We start from the raw sequence: 19,356 nt of genomic DNA on the forward strand, positions 1-19,356 counted from the left end.
AAGAGTCAGGTTTTCCACATGAAGTGGTTTTGTTCCTCAGTGTGGAGAAGGACCTTCCCTGGTTGTCATGTCCTACTTGGGAGGGAAAGTGCATAGCAGTTGGAAACCACATAAGGCTACATTTGGTAACTAGGAGGGTTAGGACGGAGACCTCTCTGGCATTTCCCACCTCTAGTCTCTATCAAATTGTGAGCATTGGAGATCATCTTGAAGCACTGAACCAGCATCATGCTATTGGATACGTTGTTTTTAGAGTCTGCTGGACAACAAATTACAAAACTTAAAATAATTATATTTTAATTTCTGTTTGAGGAAGTAACATGAATTCCAAATTGTATGACAGTTTTAAGCCAGGACTCCACCTCTGAAAATAGCCAGCTGAAATATTTATTGGCACTCAATTCTGACATCTGGGAGAAAGGTTCTTTCTGCAGAACAGCAAAACTTAAGTGAGGTTTTAAAATAGTACTGTTATATCTCAAAACAACTGTTTGGGGCCAAATGTCTTATCGATAATCTAGCCTCTGAAGTTGCAAATTCAGAGACCTTTAATTTGGGTAAGAGTCCAGAGTCTGTTAATAGTATAGATGAGAGAAGGCTTTTGTGAATTGTGAATCTTCTTGACCCTCCAGAAAAAGCGAGTGAGAAATGAGTCACAGAATCATGATGAGGTTGTTTCCGAAAGGCCATAATCAAAAGAAGAGGTTCCCCATTTCGCAAGGGCTTGGGAAATGCAAACATGAGAAGACAGAGAAGCTGTAGTGAGATAAAGGCATACGAGCTTGCTCCAGACATCACGGAAAGCTGTCTCCTCCCCGTGTTGGCTGCTTCAATTCCAGGAGACCTTTCCTTCAGGTCAGCAGATGGTGTGCAGGTCCAGCCATGGTCTGGTGCTTTCTTTAGATGTGTCTTGTGAATCCAGGCATCTTTCCCCTAGAGTTTGATGGCATAAGAGTTGGTTAGCAGTCTCTGATAAGGTCAAGTCTTTCTGGAGGTGTCTTTTCCAATAGATAAAATCGTCCTGTTGCAAGATGTGATGCTTAAGGCTGTCCTCTCCTGGGAGCTCAGTGTGAGAAGATCGCTCTACCAACTTTAATACAGGCAATTAGGCCTTTACAATTTTGAAGTATATCTCCTTTTATCAACTGTGGGTTAGAGGAGGCAGGGGCCAAGTGCACTGGATGTGCTGTGAGTATCTCAAAGGGTGACAGTCCATGATTACCCATAAGGTAGATCTGAGATTTGGGAGGACTGGTGGCAGTGCTTTCAGCCAGGGCATTTGGAAGATCTTGCCAGCTGAGTCCCAATACTACTGTTAGTGTATTTGACTAACCCTGAGGATTCAGGAAGGTATGGATAATGAAAGTGTAAAACCAGTCAAACAGCACAGACTTGTCAAAGCACTTGATCAGTAAAATAGGTTCCCTGTTCACTTAAGTTTGAGAAGGCTCCTCAGATAAGGATAAGACCAGAAAGTAAGGAAGGAAGGACGGAAGGAGAGAGAGAGAGAGAGAGGGGAGGGCGGAGGGAGGGAGGGAGGGGAGGGAGGAGGGCAGGGAGGGAGGGAGGCGAGTGGAGGGAGGGGGAGGGAGGGGTAGGAGGGAGGGAGGGAGGGAGGGAGTGGAGGGAGGGAGTGGGGGGAGGGGAGTGGAGGAAGGGGAGGGAGGAGGGGGAGGAGGAGTGAGGGAGGGAGGAGCGAGAGGGAGGGCTGAGGGGAGCTGGAGAGGAGGGCGGGAGGATCTGAGGCTGACGGTATATGAGCCAGGTCGGCTCCGAGGAAGAGTGCCGAAGCCTTCCACTTCCTTTCATTCCTTCCTTCTTTTTTCTTTCTTTCTTTCTTTCTTTCTTTTTCTTTTTTTTGTTTTAAAGATTTATTTTATTTATTTGAGAGAGAAAGAGCACAAGCAGAGGGAGGCCTGACCTCACGACCCTGATGAGACCATGACCTGAGCCGAAACCAAGAATCAGACACTTAACTGGCTGAGCCCCCCAGGCGCCCCAAGGATAATCTTTTCTAACTGAATGTTAGCCACAGGAGAAGTGTTTGCCATTGTAAAAGGGAAAGCTTTGGTCACAAGCCTGTGACTGGAACATTTATTTATATCCATGAGATGGGGAAACTATATAAAGTCCATTTGTCTGAACAGCTTTCCCTGGATTGTACTTGGGACAGATGGGACCAGGGCAGTGGGCAGTTTTCTGCGGCCTTTATTAATGCTTTGCCGTCAGTACTGGTTCACGAATGTTGTCATTTTGTCAGTAGACCAACGGTTTAATGAATGTACGGTGGTAAATAGCAGAAATTTTAGAATTTCTGGTAAGGCTGGATTGTTCTTTCATCCAAACTGGAGTTCTTTTTTTATCAAACCATCTAATAATTATTACATTCACAATATTGTTTTTTCCTCTCTGGGTCAATTGGGTATCCGTGGTCAATTTTTTCAAATTTGCATTTGTGAGAATATCCTTTTGGAACACGACAGAGGTTTGACTACTGGTTTCCTTGAGAGTGTGGTTTTTGTTTTTGTTTTTTTGTAAAACCGTCAGCCAGGTGGTTTCCTTTGAATTCTATGGAGTTGAGTCTGGGAGTTGAGCCCAGGAACCTTAATAGCTGGAACAGCCAGTAAAAGCATGGCATCTAATAAATTGTGGACATAGGAGTCTTTTAAAATTGTATCTCCATTGGAGATAAGGACACTTTGTGGTTTTCATAATATTTCAAAGTCATGAACTGCTCCAGAAGCCTATGGACAATTGGAGTAAATGTTTGCAGGTTTATACCCTTGGCTAAGGTGCAAGCTTCAGTAAGGCGTGTAGCTCATCGTGCTGGGCTGACACGGCTGGGGGTAACAGTGCTGCTCAGTGACTTCAGGATTTGCAGTAACGCAGCCAGCATGATATTTACAATTTTCCTCTTTATCAACAGAGACACTGGGAATGCCCTGCATAGATCAATTACGGTGAAAAAAATCTGCTTTCAGTAGAAATGGATCTCAGTAGCATATGGGAGTTAGGGACAACAGGGTGCCGTGGGATAACAATGTTCTTTATTGCTCTGAGGTCCTGGACAGGCTTCCCTCCTTGGCCGCTGGGTTTTCTCACAGGTAAAACAGGGATATTCCCGGGTCTAGGGCAGGAAGTAATGAGGCCTGAGGCTGGTAATCTTCAGTTACAAGCTTAATGCCTTGAAGTGCTCGGGTGTCTTTGTTTATATGGTGTCGATTAATGCTGAGGAAGGTTTTGAGGAATCTCTTTGAATCTTGATGAGAGGTACACTGTGGATTCTGCTAATTATCAATTGAAGATTTTGCTCATAAGGAGGAAAGTAACTGATCCGATAGATAGGAGTAAATCTAAATAAATGATCAATGTCTCCAGACTCGGCTATAGCGCCATCGGAGAAGGAGCATCTAATTTTTTAAAATAAAAAAAATAATAAAAAGATGTCAAAGGATCATCTAATTTTTCTGGCTGGCTATTTTGATTACTACTGCCAAATTTTAGAATTACTTACCCCTTTGGGGAGAAAGAAATTCCAGTCTGGTACTTTTCTAAAAAATCTCAGCCCAGCAAGTGAAGGAGGGTGGAAGGAGAAAAGGTTGTGTATCTCTGAAAGGGTCCAGGCAAAGGAAATAGGTTCAGAAACAGGAACCTGTGGAGGCTTATGAGAGACCCTGCCTATCGGAAAAAGTGTTCCTGTACTCGGCAGTAGAGGCTGTGGGGTTGAGCACCGAGAGTAGAGCTCTCTTAGTGTGGACACAAGGATGTTAATTCCTGGTCCAGAGAGTGGTTTCTCCAAGCCAGTTAAGAGGGAGGATTGGGAAGAGCCCCTGTGGCTCCCTGGAGCCTCATCTTTGAGAAACAGGATCCCAGAAAGTCTGGCTTTGGGGCTAAAGCCCTTGGAGTGCTTGAGTTTGTAAGAGTCTTTTTTCTAGTGGCCTCTTTGCAACAAGAGCAGAAATGAGGTTTTGGGTTTGTTTAGAAACTGCATTTGCTGATGTTGCAAACTGAGAATTTTAGCAGTCTTCCTTTGAGGTGACTGACCTGGATGTGAGCCAGTGGCTCTGGCAAATTAACTGAATCTGGAGCAGATGTAGTTTCCATTCCATCTTAGTCCTTTTTAACTCAAGGAGAAAAACCAGCCCATTAACAAACAGATTTTTTTTTTTTTTTTTTAACAAACAGAGTTAAACGCTACCCAGGTAGATTCACATCAAAAGGAAGACCAGAACTTTCTTTAAAAACCTTGTAGAGTTGATTGTCATGGTTATGGACAGGTTCATCAGGCCTTCTGTGCAAGCCTAAATTTTGCTCCAGTCAACAGCTTAGGAGAAGCTACTGGAATTTCTCGTGAACATGTCCAATGAGTGTTTAGCACATTGCAAGTTAGGGCAAAACCACAGTAATTCACAAAGCAAAGGAGAGGACTGCTGGGGGAAGCTGGGAGGCTGCTGAAAGCAAAAAGCCCATTTTTAAGGAGGAAAGCAGGAGTCTGAGTATATTGGCCTCTCACTGGTGACTCGTGCTAGCCTCTCATTGGCTGGGTTGTTGCTGCACCAGAGGAAAGCCTTCCTTCTGCTGTGGTACTAGGTGGTAAAGTCGGGCCTTGCAGGCGCTGTCTCTCCCTGTTGGGTCTGACATTCATGGGGAGTTGGTTGGCTCCTGCTGGCCTTGACTCCATTCTAACCACGGTTTCCTTTTATTTTCACAGTATCAGAATCTGGAGAAAATCAATTAAATGTTTGTGTGAATTCTCTCCCCCCCCCCCCCCCCATTTTACAAAGATTTATTTATTTGAGAGAGAGCAAGTGGGCATGGGCATGCGTGGGGGCAGAGACGAAGGGAGAGAACCTTCCAGGGGACTCTGCTGCATGCAGAGCTGGCCACAGGGCTCCTTCTTTGGACCCTGAGATCGTGACCTGAGCAGAAACCAGGAGTGGGACACTTGACCGACTGAGCCACCTGGGCGCCCCACATGCGAATTATTTCTTGAGAGAATGAGGTGGAGGCCAGGGTTGTGTTCACTGCACCTCTACATTGGCATCAAACAACGTATCGACATGGTTTGGCTTCATGGTTTGGCCTATTTTCCTGAGGGACGTTTCTGGTTTGTTCCTTGTTCTGATTTTGATAATTGCTCCAGCTCTTGCCTCATGCCCTATGGAGGGCCTGTAGACCACCCATAATGCAGCGTTCTTGCTGGTTCCCTGTCTGTCCAAATACCTGTGAATGAGTCCTTAGCTCTGGGCCCCCTTTCCCCTCACTCAGCCAGGAGCAGGGTGGGGGCTCTTCCAGATTCCCAGCATGAGGGTGGGGGTGCAGCCTCTAGCTTCGCATGACCTGACGGCTGACAGGAGCACCCGAGACAGAGAGATGGGCAGATCTGAGAGTAACTGTGTCCCAGAGATGTGCGTGGCTGCTTAGTGGCAGAAGGCCTGTCTTCCATTGGTGCTGGTCTTGTTCTAGCTTCCTTTTCACGTGCATGTGGGAGCCTCACCCTTGCTTCCTACAGAGGAGTGCCTTGTCTATTCTTGTTTTCTTTTCTTTTTTTTTTTTTTTTAAATCTCTTCTGTGTTTAAGAACGAAGATAAAATTGCCAGATTTGGCTATTTTTACCCTACAAAGTGTTTGTTTCATTTGGTTCAACCTAATATTGTGTGTAAACACACATACACAGGCAAATACATTTTAAGATAGGATTGTATTGTTGAGACTGTTCTGCAGAAACCATTGTTCAGTCTGTCTTGAACATCTCTCTGTACTGATGCATGCGTAGCTCTCTCATCCTTTTCATGTAATGTATGTTCCACTTCATGGGCATAATCTTTTTGACCTCAATCCCCAATTGCCTTTTGTTGGTTAGTTGTTTATGATGGGTTATTTAGTTTCGAATATCTGCCATAAAGGAGCTTTAATCTTTTGTGTAATTGTCAAATATATAGTCTCTTTCCTTCTTTTTTCTTTCTCTCTTGGCCACCAAATGGTAAGAAAACATCTTGTTTTCAAAGCTTCTTTTTCTTTATATACATTTGATAAGAACTCTTTCTGTATGAACGCCATTGAAACCATGTGGCCTGTGGAGAGAACTGGCCTGTCTAGCTGTCTCTTACCCCCCAAACCTTATTCTCTCATCCCCTTAAGTCAGGATCAACACAGTGCACAGAGCACAGTGCACCTACTTCTCAGCAGAGTTGTGTGGAACAAAAGAGTTAATGTGAATGCTCTGAGGATAGTTGCGTGCTGAAGGAAGGGTTGTATAGTGGTTGTATTAGTGGTCATAGTAATAAAACAGTCCTTGAAAACTTCTCGGTGTACTTTATTGGGTAACTTTCTTCTTCTCCTTCTTCTTCCTCTCCTTCTTCTTAAGATTTTATTTATTTGAGAGAAAGCATAGTGGAGGGTGGGAAAGGGCAGAGGGAAACCCAAGCAGACGTGGCATTGAGCCTGAGCCTACTTGGGACTCCATTCTCACGACCCTGAGATCACAACCTGAGCCGAAACCAAGAGTCAGATGCTTAACCAACCGTGCCACCCAGGCGCCCCAGCTAACTTTATTCTTGTAGGAAATGCACTAATATAAGTATTCGCTTCAAAAGAATTCATAAGCTAGACTGCCCTGTTTGCCTGATCAGTGAGGTCTTATGACCGTGAGCTGCGGGTGGGAGGGCTGAACTCTGAGGTTGAGGACTGACCCTTGGAGCAATCAGTGCCTTGGCAAGTGTCTATAATGAGGAAAACCCCAAAGTGTTCTCACTCAGTTGCTGCCAGGTTCCATGCTGAGAAGGGAGCAGCCTGGGTGAGTGTGGTTGGGCTGGGTGGGGTGTGGCTTGGCTGCCGTGGCTGGAGACTGCCTCTGAGCCCGGCCCAGGATGGCTCCCTTCTTTTCTGAGGGTTCTGGAGGGGTTATCTCTGCAGGGAACAGCTGCATACCCTGTGTGTCTGTGTGTCCTTTTCCAGGCCGCTGACTTGGGACGTCCACAGAGCCAGAAGCAAGTCAGAGCCCTGCAAGGCTGCCCATGCCATGGAGTCTAAGGTCAGCCCTTGGGCTTCTTCTGGAGGAATGCTTTGGGAGGGGAGTGAGGATTGACTGGGACCAGCTTGTCCTTTGTGTGTGTGCTGTCAGTGTGGACCCAGCTGACCCCTCCTGTGGCAGTGCTGCAGAGAGGAGCCTCACATTCACAACTTACTGGAGCACAGTAAAGAAAAGAAAACAAAGACCTATCTTGTCTCCTTGGCTTCTTCCTTCCACCTTGTGCCTGGTCGTGCACTGGAAGGGCAAGGCAACTTTCTGATTCAGAACCATTTAGAAGCTTTAGAGTTTTTTGGGGTGATCACCCTGAGGTCTTATAGGTCACTGCCCTGGCTTCAACAGGATGATACCTAAATTGCCTTCTCTGTATTTACCTTTTAACTAGTTGGAAGAGAAAATTATAGCATATCATGTTAAAAGCTCTTTATTCATCTTCTTATAATAGAGTCTTTCTGCTTCTTTCTTTGCCAACTTCTGTAGAGGCCTCCAACACTAGGGGCTCTTCTGTGTCCACACTGTGTTAATCAACCTTTTCTCACTGGCCATTGTGGGAGGTATCTGCAGAAAATCTAAGGATTTGGTGGTTAGTAAACTTGGCCCACAGTTTCTGAATCCCTAAACATAGCAACATCTGGCACCTGGAAGGTTCTTAATGTGTAGTTGAATATTCTCCTGAAGGGTGGGAACCATGTGGTTTTCAGCTTGGTGGCTAGAGGGCCTGAGACATGGTGGGCTCAGCAGAGATGGTAGCTGCTTGGCCAAAAGACTTCAGCAGCTTCTCGTGTCCTGATGAAGGTCTGCTCTCTGTATCCAAACTTCCCTTCTGTTTGGTGCCGTTTAACCCTGCCCATTCTTGTCTTCTACGTGTCTACATTTCCCTTAGTTTTTCTTGTAGAGCAGGTCTACTGCTATACTATGGTTTATCATTCATTCAAGTAGGTTCCACACCCAGTGTGGAGCGCAACACAGAGCTTGAACTCATGACTCTGAGATCAAGACTTGAGCTGAGATCAAGAGTAGGACACTTAATGGACTGAGTCAGCCAGCCACTTAGCCAATTGAGCCACCCAGGAGCCCCTTGATCATTTCTCTTAACATACTTTTTTCTGTGATTTAAAAGGATAAATAGCTGTTAAATCCTTGCATCTTCTGAAACATCCATTTCAGCTTTTATCACTAGAAGATCAAAAAGGGTCATAGTTGGGCACTTGGGTGGCACAGTCAGTTGAGCATCCAACTTAGCTCAAGTCGTAAGATCCAGCCTTGTGTTGAGCTCTGTGCTCAGCAGGGAGTCTCCTTGAGATTCTCTCCCTCTCCCCCCACCCCTCCTACTTGTGCTTCCTCTCTCACAAATAAATAAATCTTTTTTTTTCAAGGGTCACGATTTTATATTTGGTTTGTCACAAGCTCTGTCTGTCCTTGAAATTCAATACTATCAACTCCTGAGCCTACTTTCTGATACCTAGTTTAGTCTGGTCTGTCCTTGACGTACTCATCTAACAGTGTCTGTCCAACTGGTACTGAACATTTGAGTTGTGTGGTAATTTAGCCCACACCCCTACCCCAGCCCTCCTTTCTTCTCTTCTAGCCAGGACATCTTCTTAAGGTAGAAATGAAAGATGTTCTTGAGTTTCTAAGCTGTCTTATGCCACCTGGCCTCGCCATACAGGAATCAGAAGTATTTGATACAGTAGAGCGTTTATGTGATATTTTCCCCCTTTTAAGAAATAATTCCAGAGAAGGAAAGGCTGAATAACAATACATAAGCTCCGTGTTTTATGCATTTCATTTATTTAAAACAATTTGTCCTCTAAAAACCATCCTAAAAGTTTCCTGAAATTTTTTTAATGAAAAATATTAAGGACTTAGAAGACAGAAATAAATGTGACAGCACCTTCATCATCTTCTACTTAGCTGCTCTTACAGTTGAGTAGGTATGTTTTACATTTATCTGGGCAGATCTCAGTATATCCCTAGTCTTGTGGATGATTCCCCCTTTCATTCTAGGTCTCTGATGGCTCTGCCACTGGTACAAGTACTCACCTTTGTTTGCCAAGAACACTGTCCCAAATTCAGTCAGTACCCCAGAAATGTCCCTCCTGGCTCCAGAGTACAGATGCTGAACTGAGTGGTGCTGGTGGATGGAGAGGTCGCGAGTGGAGATGGCCAGCCCCTCACGTTGGAGCAGGAGCCATCCTTCTATATTTGGACTGTAGTGAAAGGGCATATCCTCCTGAAGCAAACCAGCCTGCCCAAAGGCAGATGTTATCTGTGGTCACTACTGCCCAGTATTTATGGAAAATCTGCTAGTTGCACAATAGCATCTTGGCTGACAAAGGAGATTATGAAAAAGAGCTTCTGACTGCTGGATGCATAGCTGGTAGGGGGACTGAAGTTGCTGAAAAATACACGGGAGTTAGCAAAAGCATGTCGGTGTAAGGATGGCATCTAAATGATATTTGCCAACTTCCCTGAAGCAGCCTTTGGAACTTCCTCCTCCAAAAGCAAGGCATTGCAAATGTGGCATCTGCCTACTGGGTCCTCTTGTCCCCACAGGGTCATTCAGACATCTTGGGCCATGAGACTGTTTCAGGCCCAGCTGCCCCCAGCTCAGCTGCAGGCAGGGCCTCTGGCCCTGGACCAGGTTCCCTCACATTTCTCTGACTCCCTTTTTCTCTTAGGTGAGCAATGGCTCAGGCCCCCAGGATGAGCGTATCACCAATTTGCTAGTGTTTGGCTTCCTCCAAAACTGCTCCAACTATAACTTCCACGAAGAGTTGGAGCTGTTGGGCCGAGAACTGCCCGTGCCAGCTTACCTGAAGGAGGACTACGACGATGAGCTGCAGACAGATGGCAACCGGTGCAGCTACTTCCTGGATGGTGGGGCGAGAGGTAGGCATGTGGTGTGGCCTCCTCTGCCCCAGATATGGGCTTTGCTGTCTCCAGGAACATCGAGGGAACCAAAGTCCTGGAGGGGACCTTCGGGCTCAGTCTCCGCTTCCCTGAGTTCAATCCACTGTAGATATTTATGTCATATGGTGGTTTGGTCTGTACCTGAGGACTTCGGGGGAGCAGGCCCGCCCGAGTTTCCAGTCAGTTGAAATCCACTGTTTATGATGATTCTTTGTACAGTACCTTATGCTTTTACTTTCCTATGTATTGTGCTGTGATTATCCACAACACACCTAGGGTATTGAAGTGTTCTGAACCTAATTTCCAGGTGAGGACACTGAATGGGTAAATGACGAACCCCCAGATCAAACAACTGCAGGGCACAGTCGAGCCAGAACTTGGAGCCAGGCCTCTCTTCTTGAGCTGGGCTCCGTTGTCCTCCCAGGATCAGTTCTCCCAGCATATCATGGTTTCCAAGATTGCCTCACCTTTTCTCACCCTCCTCCCTGTGCTACCCCTTCCAACTTCCCATTCTACTCCTCTTTGCCATTGGTGCAGCCTCCACAGATGGAGGCCATCCTGAGCCGAAGGCTGGTGAAGCAGGACTGAGAAGCATGTGAGGATCAGCTCCCCCTAGATCTGGGCACATTGGAATTCCATGAGGAACACAGTCTTTGGGCCCGACTCCAGCTGTCTGAACCAGCAGGTTCTAGGGTGGAAAACTCCCGAGTGTTTATGAGCTATATGCCCTAGTTAGAATCACTGAGGATCTAGACGAAGGCCTCCCAGCCTAGCAGCGAGCTGAGTGCAGTCCTGCCTCCTGCCACCCAGAAATCTCCTGGCCTAGGAGATTGCTCTCCCCTCCAGTGGCCATAGGGGAGACCAACAGCTAATCTAGCCTTGGGATCTCCAACTCTATCCTAAATCGGATGGATGGGGATGTGGCAGGAGTTCCCTACCAGCCAGGGTGTGCCAAACATCTGTGCTTTAGAATCCAGCCATCGTATCTTCCGGGTGGCCCTAAACTTGAGTGAGAGCAACTAGTCACCTTTGGGAAGAGTTAGAGAGGGGATGAGGGGGAGGAATGACTTGGCTGTTAGAAGCTGCAAGGGTAACTACAAGCAGAGGCTGCCCCCTGGGCTGTCCTTTGCTCTTCTACACTGTTATTTGCCCTTAGGCTGCAAAACCTGGCTTGACTCAAATGGCATTTGCAAAAGTGATTATGGAGCTATTCACTTAACCTCACCTGTGGTAGAAAAGTGGCCTGTGGATTAAGTACCTGACAGGATTTGGCAGCAAAAGGCAAAATAGAGGCTGGGTACACCAGTGTCGCTGGTGAATTCATTTCCTCATCTGGCCGCTGATTCAGTCTGCCAGGATTCCTGAAGTTGCTGGAACAGGGTGGAAAAGCTTAGATCGGTGAGGCGGAGTCAGGACAGTGGGAGCTGTGTGGGCAGCGTGCCTACGCCGAGGACTCAGGAAAACCTTGGTGGCTGTGACTGCAGTTGAGCTGGCCTGTGGAGGGAGGGGTGCATCTCAGCTCTTTGGAAACAGGGAAGAGGGAATGGCCACAGCTTAAGCAAACACTTGCAACTGGAAAAACTGGGGCCTGTTAAAGGTGCTGTGAATAAAGTTGGGTTCGGAAGGAATAGGGCAAGTTAAGGCCCAAAGTGCTCTGAGACTCCATTGCAGCTTGTCCCTCCAGCAGGTGCGAGCCCATGAGGGAGTAGAGAAGTTACATCATAGCCAGACTCTGGGTCGTGGTTAGGACCGCAGTGGGGCAGGTGAAACACTGAGGGCACAGAATTTAAGGAGGCACTTGCTGCAGGGGCACAGCTGTACGCCTGACCCCCTCAGAGCCTCCTCAACTCTCACAACCCAGTGCCTCACTTGCCCAGAGTGTATGGAGAATGAGGAAGGGCCTGGAGGGTGGTGAGAGGGCGGCTCGGAGGTTGCTGTAGTGATCCAGAGGAGAGCTGATGGGGAACCCACACCCAGGTGGTGGCACTGGTGACGGTAGGACAGACAGTTGTGTCTGCACCTTGAGACAGTTGCTTGAGGATGGCTGCAAGCACTGGGGAGATTGAGATTTCTGTCCTGGGTAATTGAGAAGCCAGAGGGAAGGTGCAAACACAGAAGAAATACACAATTTAACGGAAGAAAAAACAACAGCTGACATTTATTGAGTGCTTACCAGGAGCTACATGCAGGATCCATTCATTAATTTGTGCAGTTGTTCTTGAGCACCTCCTGTGTGCCTTGCATTGTTTCCAGTGCCGCATATTTGACATTAAACAAAACATTTAAAAATCAGGAAGCTTACCTTCTGGCAAGGGAGTCAGACAAAGAACACAGGTAAGGCGAATGGCTTAGTCGCAAGTGTTGAGGAAGGAGGAGAGAGGCGGGGGGGGGGGGGGGGGGGGGGCTGGGCGGGGGCGGTGCATGCAGGGGTGTTGGTCTCAGACTCACTCAGTGGCACTCGAGTAGACAGACCTAAACAAGTGAGAGGAGGAGCCGAGCTCTGGTGGACTGGCGGACGGACGTGTGGCTCTAACCTGGTCTGACCGCAGAGGTGCCGCACTAACAGCTTCTGAGGCCCACACCTGTTCCATGATGGGGTCTAGAACTGGCGGCCCCGAGGGTTGGCCGAGGGTTGCCATCAGGTTCATGCCACAGCTGCCCATAGCCCCAGGCGCCCTGGCATCACTGTTCATTTCACAGACTCATGTTGACCCTGTGTGCAGGGAGAGGCCTGCTCCCCCAGTCTTCTGCTCACTTAGACCCTTCCTGGCCCCAGCACTTTGCCCCTGCTCCCCTGAGTGGCAGGGCCCAAGTCCTCATGCTGCAGCTCTAGTAGAACGGAGCATGAGCCCACTGTGAGAGCTGTGGAGACGAGCTGGCTCTGGTCCACAGCAGAAGCCCTTTCTTCTTCTGGCACGAGGTGGAGTGGGAGGAGGGCTCAGGTGGGAGCGTTGTCTGAATCTGCTGTGTCTCTGTGCCCCTGTCTGAATGTTTAGATTCCGAAAGTCAAGAAGAAATCATCCAGGATATCGCCAGGCAGCTCGCCCAAATAGGGGACAGGATGGATCACAGCATCCACCCAGGACTGGTGAATAACCTGGCAATGCAGTTTATGAATGTGAACCTATCGGAAGAAGTAAGTGAGAAAGTCCACCACTGCCTTTTCTGGGTTAGTCAGGAAGTGTGAGAACTTTTTCAGTGGTCAGGTTTTTAAAATATTTTAATTACAGTGTAGTTAACACAGTCTTAATAAGTTCCAGGTGTACAATCTAGTGATTTAGTGATAGACAGGACTCAGTGCTCATCACAGTAAGTGCACTCCTAATCCCCGTCACCTCTTTCATCCCCACCACCCCCAACTCCCTTCTGGTAACCAGCAGTTTGTTCTCTATAGTAAGAGTCTGTGTTTTGTGTTCTTTTTTTCCCCTTTGTTTATATGGCTTCTTAAATTCCACATGAGTGAAATCACATGGTATTTGTCTTTCTGTGGCTGGCTTATTTCACTTAGCATAGAACCCTGTAGCTCCATGCATGTTGTTGGAAACGGCAAGGTTTCAAATGGCTGAGTGATACTCCATTGTATAGATAGGCCATATCTTCTTTATCTGTTCATCAATTGGCGGACACACGGCTGTTTCCATAGTAGATAATGCTGCTATAAACATAGGGGTGCATATATCCCTTCGATTAGTGTTTTTATATTCTTGGGGTAAATATCCAGTAGTGCAGTTACTGGGTTGTATGGTAGTTCTTCTTAAAATTTTTTTTTTTTTTTTTTAATTTTTATTTATTTATGATAGTTACAGAGAGAGAGAGAGGCAGAGACACAGGCAGAGGGAGAAGCAGGCTCCATGCACCGGGAGCCTGACGTGGGATTCGATCCCGGGTCTCCAGGATCGCGCCCTGGGCCAAAGGCAGGCACCAAACCGCTGCGCCACCCAGGGATCCCTTATATTTTTATTTTTATTTTTTTTAATTTTTATTTATTTATGATAGTTACAGAGAGAGAGAGAGGCAGAGACACAGGCAGAGGGAGAAGCAGGCTCCATGCACCGGGAGCCTGACGTGGGATTCGATCCCGGGTCTCCAGGATCGCGTCTTCTTAAAATTTTTTGAGGAACCTCTATATTTTCCAGAGCAGCTGCATCACTTTGCATTCCCACCAGCAGTGCACAAAGGTTCCTTTTTCTCCACAACCTTGCCAACACCTGTTGTTTCCTGTTGCTGATTTTAGCCATTCTTACAGGTGTGAGATGATATCTCATTGTGGCTTTGATTTGCATTTTCCTGATGATGAGCATTTTTTCATGTGTCCGTTGGGCATCTGAACGTCTTTTTGGAGAAATGTCTATTCATGTCCTCTGCTCATTTTTTAATTGGATTGTTTGTTTTTTAGGGTTATGTAAGTTCTTTATATATTTTGGATACTGACCCTTTCTCAGGTATCTCATTTGCAAATATCTTCTCCCATTCCATAGGTTGTCTTTTAGTTTCCAGTTGTTAATTAAACCATCAAGTTCTGTCCTCTCTCTCCTCTCAGACAGATGTATGTCCAGTGAGGTGACTTAGTTCATGACTGCCTAAAAAGAATTGGAAATAGAATCATAGTATGGTTAATCGTCTTTGAGGAGAATTACTTAAAACTTGAGATTTAAGAAACCCGAACCTCAAGTCAGAGTCAAGATTTTGAATATATAAAGCCTCCAAAAAGATTAACAATGTTATGACTCCTCCAGAAATAACTTATTCTTTCTTCAGTTTTAGAGAGTTGAATAAAAATGTGAGTAGAGAATGTCAAGTCACCCTCGTGACAAAGAAAAGCGACATTTTATTTAGCCTGCTAGTCTTAACTTCATGGTTATAATCAATATACAAATACTAACAGAGCTTCTACCCCTTGCCGGGCACCATAAGGGTACTGTGTCCTTCCTTTAGAAACTTAGTGGGACAGAGAGCTGCCCCCAGGCTGTCAAGTCTGAGTCTACAGGAGTTCAGAGGAGACCATGGTTCTATCCTTTTGACTACCCACTGAAAATGCAAATGCCCCTCACCACATAGAAATATATTCATCCTCCAGGGTTCAGCCAGGTCAGCTTCCTGCCTGCAAGTAGGTGTATCCCTGCTCCAGGGATCACTCTCTGTCTGCTGTTCTCCAGTAGCTGTTGTAGATGTGGTCATGGTCTGCCTTAGGACGTCTCGCACAATGTTAACTGAATTTTGCATCTGAGTTGATGAGCTTGAAGGTCCTTCCAGGTCTGGTGGTCTATGGGGAGCTTCTCCCATGTAGGCAAGAAGGTGACATTTACCCCCTTCATCCCCCTCCCTGGAGCTGCGTCTAAGATATCTTGGGCAGTTAACTGTCCTTGACTTTAAGTACCTGAGAGGCAGGAAAGGACTCAGTCTTCTTTGGTTCCATGTCTAACGTGAATACACATGCTCAATAAGGATGTGTTTGCTGAATTAGTGTTCAACTGTAGGGAGTGAGTGAGCTCAGTCTCCCCTTTCCACTGTCTCTCAAAATTAACTTTCTCATTTCCTCCTCCAACCTCCTCAACTGGTTAATAAGTTCTTCTGTGTGAAATGAAAGCATGCGTCTTTCTACCTAACAGTGTACGGCTGTTTTCCTTTCAGAGGACAGTAGCAGAGTAAACCCAGTCCCATGTGACCCTGTTTTTACCCATGTAGGACAGAAGGAAGCATCTCGCTGCTGCGCTGGAGCAGGCCATGCAGACTTATCCTAAGGACATGGAAAAGGAGAAGACCATGCTGATGTTGGCCATGCTGTTGGCCAAAAAGGTGGCCGATCACACCCCATCCTTGCTCCGTGACGTCTTTCACACAACAGTGAACTTTATTAGCCAGAACCTGCTCACCTATGTGAGGAACTTAGTCAGAAATGTAAGAACCAGTGATGTCAGCTCCTTGGTGTCTCACTAAATCCTCTTGATCTCTGCCTCCTCTGCTGGTCTGGAAACCAGAACTCTCTGCTGCAGGGCTTCTTTCATCCTTTCTCCCTGTGCTTCTGGTGACCAAACCATAGGAAAGGCTATTAGGGATCCTCCTGCTCAGGTAGAAAGGCTAGGTTTTGTCTCTGTGGGAGACTTGTGTGGTAGAAGGTGATAAGGAGCACCTAATGCCCTTTTGAGCTCCGTCAACATTATTTTTTTTTTCATCAACATTATTTTTAAGACACATTACTATCAGAGCATACTTCATACTATATGAATACAAATCTTGAATCAAGTATTAAATCAAGAAATGTTAGAAGAGGGTAAGCTTGAACAAGTTCCTGGACAGCTTTCATCAACAACCATGTAAGATACGAGGGGAATAAATGGGCAAGATGTCAGTGTAATCTGCTTACCAAATACTAAAGGGATGAGGGGCGCCTGGGTGGCTCAGTTGGTTAAATGTCTGCCTTTGGCTCATGTCATGTTCCTGGGGTCCTGGGATCCAGCCCCGAGTTGGGCTCCCTGCTCAGCGGAGGAGCCTGCTTCTCCATCTGCCCCTACTTATGTGCGTGCTCTCTCTCTCTCTCTCATAAATAAATAAATAAATAAATAAATAAATAAATAAATAAATAAATAAATATTAAATATCTTTTTTATTTTTATTTTATTTTATTTATTTATTTATTTTTTTATGATAGTCAGAGAGAGAGAGAGAGGCAGAGACACAGGCAGAGGGAGAAGCAGGCTCCATGCACCGGGAGCCCAATGTGGGATTTGATCCCGGGTCTCCAGGATCGCGCCCTGGGCCAAAGGCAGGCGCCAAACCGCTGCGCCACCCAGGGATCCCTAAAATCTTTAAAAATATATACTGAGGGGTGAAATAATCTTCATTTCCTCAGACCCACTAAGATGCTTCTTGTCACCATAAGTGACTCAATAGATGTGAATATCCAGATCTCAGCACCATGAAAGCCTACGTTTTTGCACAAACTCCAGCTTTACTTCTAGTGATTGTGGCACCAGAGTCCTTAAGGTGTGAATTAGACTCGTTAATTCTGACTATTTTTCTTTTCTTGCTGTAGGAGATGGATTGAGTGGACACCTCTGCAAAAGCACAACTGGTTAAAACTTGATATGGTGACGACAGTACACCTGCCTCCAGCGGAGATGGAGCCATGGCCACTTAAAGTTTTTAGAGAAAATAGGCATAATAGCTATTTATTTCTTACTATTTTAAAGATGTTTTAAGCAGGTGATCCATTTAGAAATCTTTACATATAACATACTTGAATGAAAATGTCAGCTTGCACATATCTGAATGAGTTTTATAACCATCTTCTAAATCCAAATCCACTACACATTGTGCCTTTAAGTTATTTCAGCTGTATGGGTCTTCACTTGAAAATTAAATTTAAGAACAGATTGTAAGGCAGAAGAAAAAAACAAAATATTTTTTTTGTTTAAAAAATACCCCAGCTTTACTGTTTATTAAAATGTAATCTTGGGGCAGGCCTTCCAGCAGGCAAGATTGTGTTTGAGGAGAGAGCAAGCGCTGGATGCACATATCCTCACAGATGAAAATTTCCTCTCAAGATAGGGAACATCATAATACTAAGGAAGTAATAGTCTTCCCATTTAAAAACCAAACAGTACAAGAGGTTCTGGACTAAAGTTCTGTACTCAAACAATGGGAAAATCAGGCCTCAAAATGTCATTGTTTTTCAACTTGATTTCTTTTTATTTGAGTCAAGAAGGGCCTTAGGCAATTCAAAGGTGTGGAAGTGATTTAAGGCTCCAAGTCAATTGCAGTTTCCAAAATCAGGTAACTCAATGCACCTTTTTTTTCCAAGAAGTCAGAGCTTTGATAAAAATGTTAGACTGATGAACATACATCCCGTGGGAAAATACCTGTTAATAATCTTTTATATTCATTTTCCTCCCATATCCCTCAACTGATCCTTGCCCAAGAAGCTACATCTGAAGAAAACAGGCTTCTAGGCATAAAAGGTAAAAGAACAGTTAGACTTAAAAATTCAACAGTTGAGGTGATTCCCTTTCTTAGAGACACAGAATGGGAGTAAAAACACAAGTCAGTCACTTAGGAAGCGCCCAAATAAACCAGAGAGAGCTTACACCTAGAAACAGTGCAACACTGGTCTGTTCCCGGCAGTAAGCATTTCCTAGGATTCTGTTAAAACTATGGTGGCGGATGCTGGATCCCTATCACACACGCTGCTGTTCCACTTCGCAGGAGCAGTTGCTCCTGTGAATATGAGTGTGAACAAGAGTAATTCGGTACTAGGAAATACTGTTTTGTTGTCAGAAATACTTTTCTGTTCCATGAGGGTTTAATCAGAAGGGAAAAATGACTGCATAGCTCAGCATTACATACATAACACCCTAGGGCTGTGTCTCAGCCTGAGCATCTGCAGTAATGTTGAGAATACTAAAGGCTGGGAAGGCCACCATTTGGAAATAAATCTTCCAGTGACTCAACTGTTATGTTTCAGAGTGAAATTTTTTTTTGGAGGAGTCATAGTACAGTGGAAACAAATTGAATCACACATACATACATAGTCATCCACACACGTATCAAAACGTTCAGATTCTCACTAGGGAGAGATGCTTTCTTGCAAAAGGAACAGTTGAAGTACAAATAGTCAACTCTAGTGGAAAGAAAAGGGCGCCAAACAAATCATCCCAGACTATCTCTTATAATAACTTTTCACAGCATCCTTGCCTGCCATTGTTTTGCTTAAATTAACACAATAGACCACCATTTTAATGCAATTTATACACAAGTTTTGGTGTGAATTTTTTCCAGGCCAAGTTAGATTTTCCCAGCCATAAAGCAAAATGATCACCTCTTGTCCCCAACCAGCATTATGAAGAGTCCACTGTATCAAAAACAAGTGTTCCAGTCTTGGGTACATCCCAGCCACATATCCTGGAAGTTGGTGGATTTTACACTGGGAACATAATCCTTATGAACAGAATTGAAAATTTTTGATTCATTTTTAATTTAAGTACAGGATGTGCCTCATCCTGTTTTTTTTTTAAATATTTGAATTAAGCGATGGAAGCTCCTTAAAGAGAAACAGTTTTCTTCTCCAGGAGATGCTTGTCATATCTGAAAGTCAGGTAGACTATGCAGTCTATTCAGGTCACATCATTCTTGATCTCACCACTCAAGGTCTAGCACTAACTGCAGAGATGCTCAGGGCTGCCGAAAGAGTTACAGCACCACAGCCTGCTTTCTTTTTCCCGACAATTTCATTGTCACCTGGGAACCTGAATATGGAGTGTCCTTCGGATGTTATGATCATGTTTTCTGAACCTGAAGGCAAAGCAAATGAGTGTATTTTTTTCTTTTTTTTAAATGAGTGTATTCTTAAGACCACAAGGTTATCTGAAATAGTCCCTCTGAAGTCAAGGGCATAAGATTACCATATGAATAGAAAG

At 45.3% G+C, this 19,356-nt stretch overlaps 1 protein-coding gene across 6 annotated transcripts in view; it reads left to right on the forward strand.

The window, feature by feature from the left end:
* The window catches only part of BID (BH3 interacting domain death agonist), a 39,843-nt gene extending 21,452 nt beyond the window's left edge, over positions 1-18,391 (forward strand). For 2 of the 6 annotated variants that reach the window (XM_038576251.1, XM_038576245.1), the window contains exons 2-6: positions 6,958-7,033; positions 9,712-9,922; positions 12,940-13,079; positions 15,629-15,841; positions 16,977-18,390. In XM_038576251.1, the coding sequence (XP_038432179.1) occupies positions 7,022-7,033; positions 9,712-9,922; positions 12,940-13,079; positions 15,629-15,841; positions 16,977-16,988 (588 nt within the window). In that variant the 5' untranslated portion in view covers positions 6,958-7,021 and the 3' untranslated portion in view covers positions 16,989-18,390. Of the gene's footprint in view, positions 1-724; positions 856-6,758; positions 6,797-6,957; positions 7,034-9,711; positions 9,923-12,939; positions 13,080-15,628; positions 15,842-16,976 lie in introns of those variants that run through there. The other 4 variants (XM_038576250.1, XM_038576248.1, XM_038576246.1 and 1 more) reach the window with 3 other exon arrangements.
* The last annotated feature ends 965 nt before the right edge of the window (positions 18,392-19,356 follow it).

Source organism: Canis lupus, chromosome 27 (assembly GCF_011100685.1).
Source record: "Canis lupus familiaris isolate Mischka breed German Shepherd chromosome 27, alternate assembly UU_Cfam_GSD_1.0, whole genome shotgun sequence".
Taxonomy (NCBI): Eukaryota; Metazoa; Chordata; class Mammalia; order Carnivora; family Canidae; genus Canis; species Canis lupus.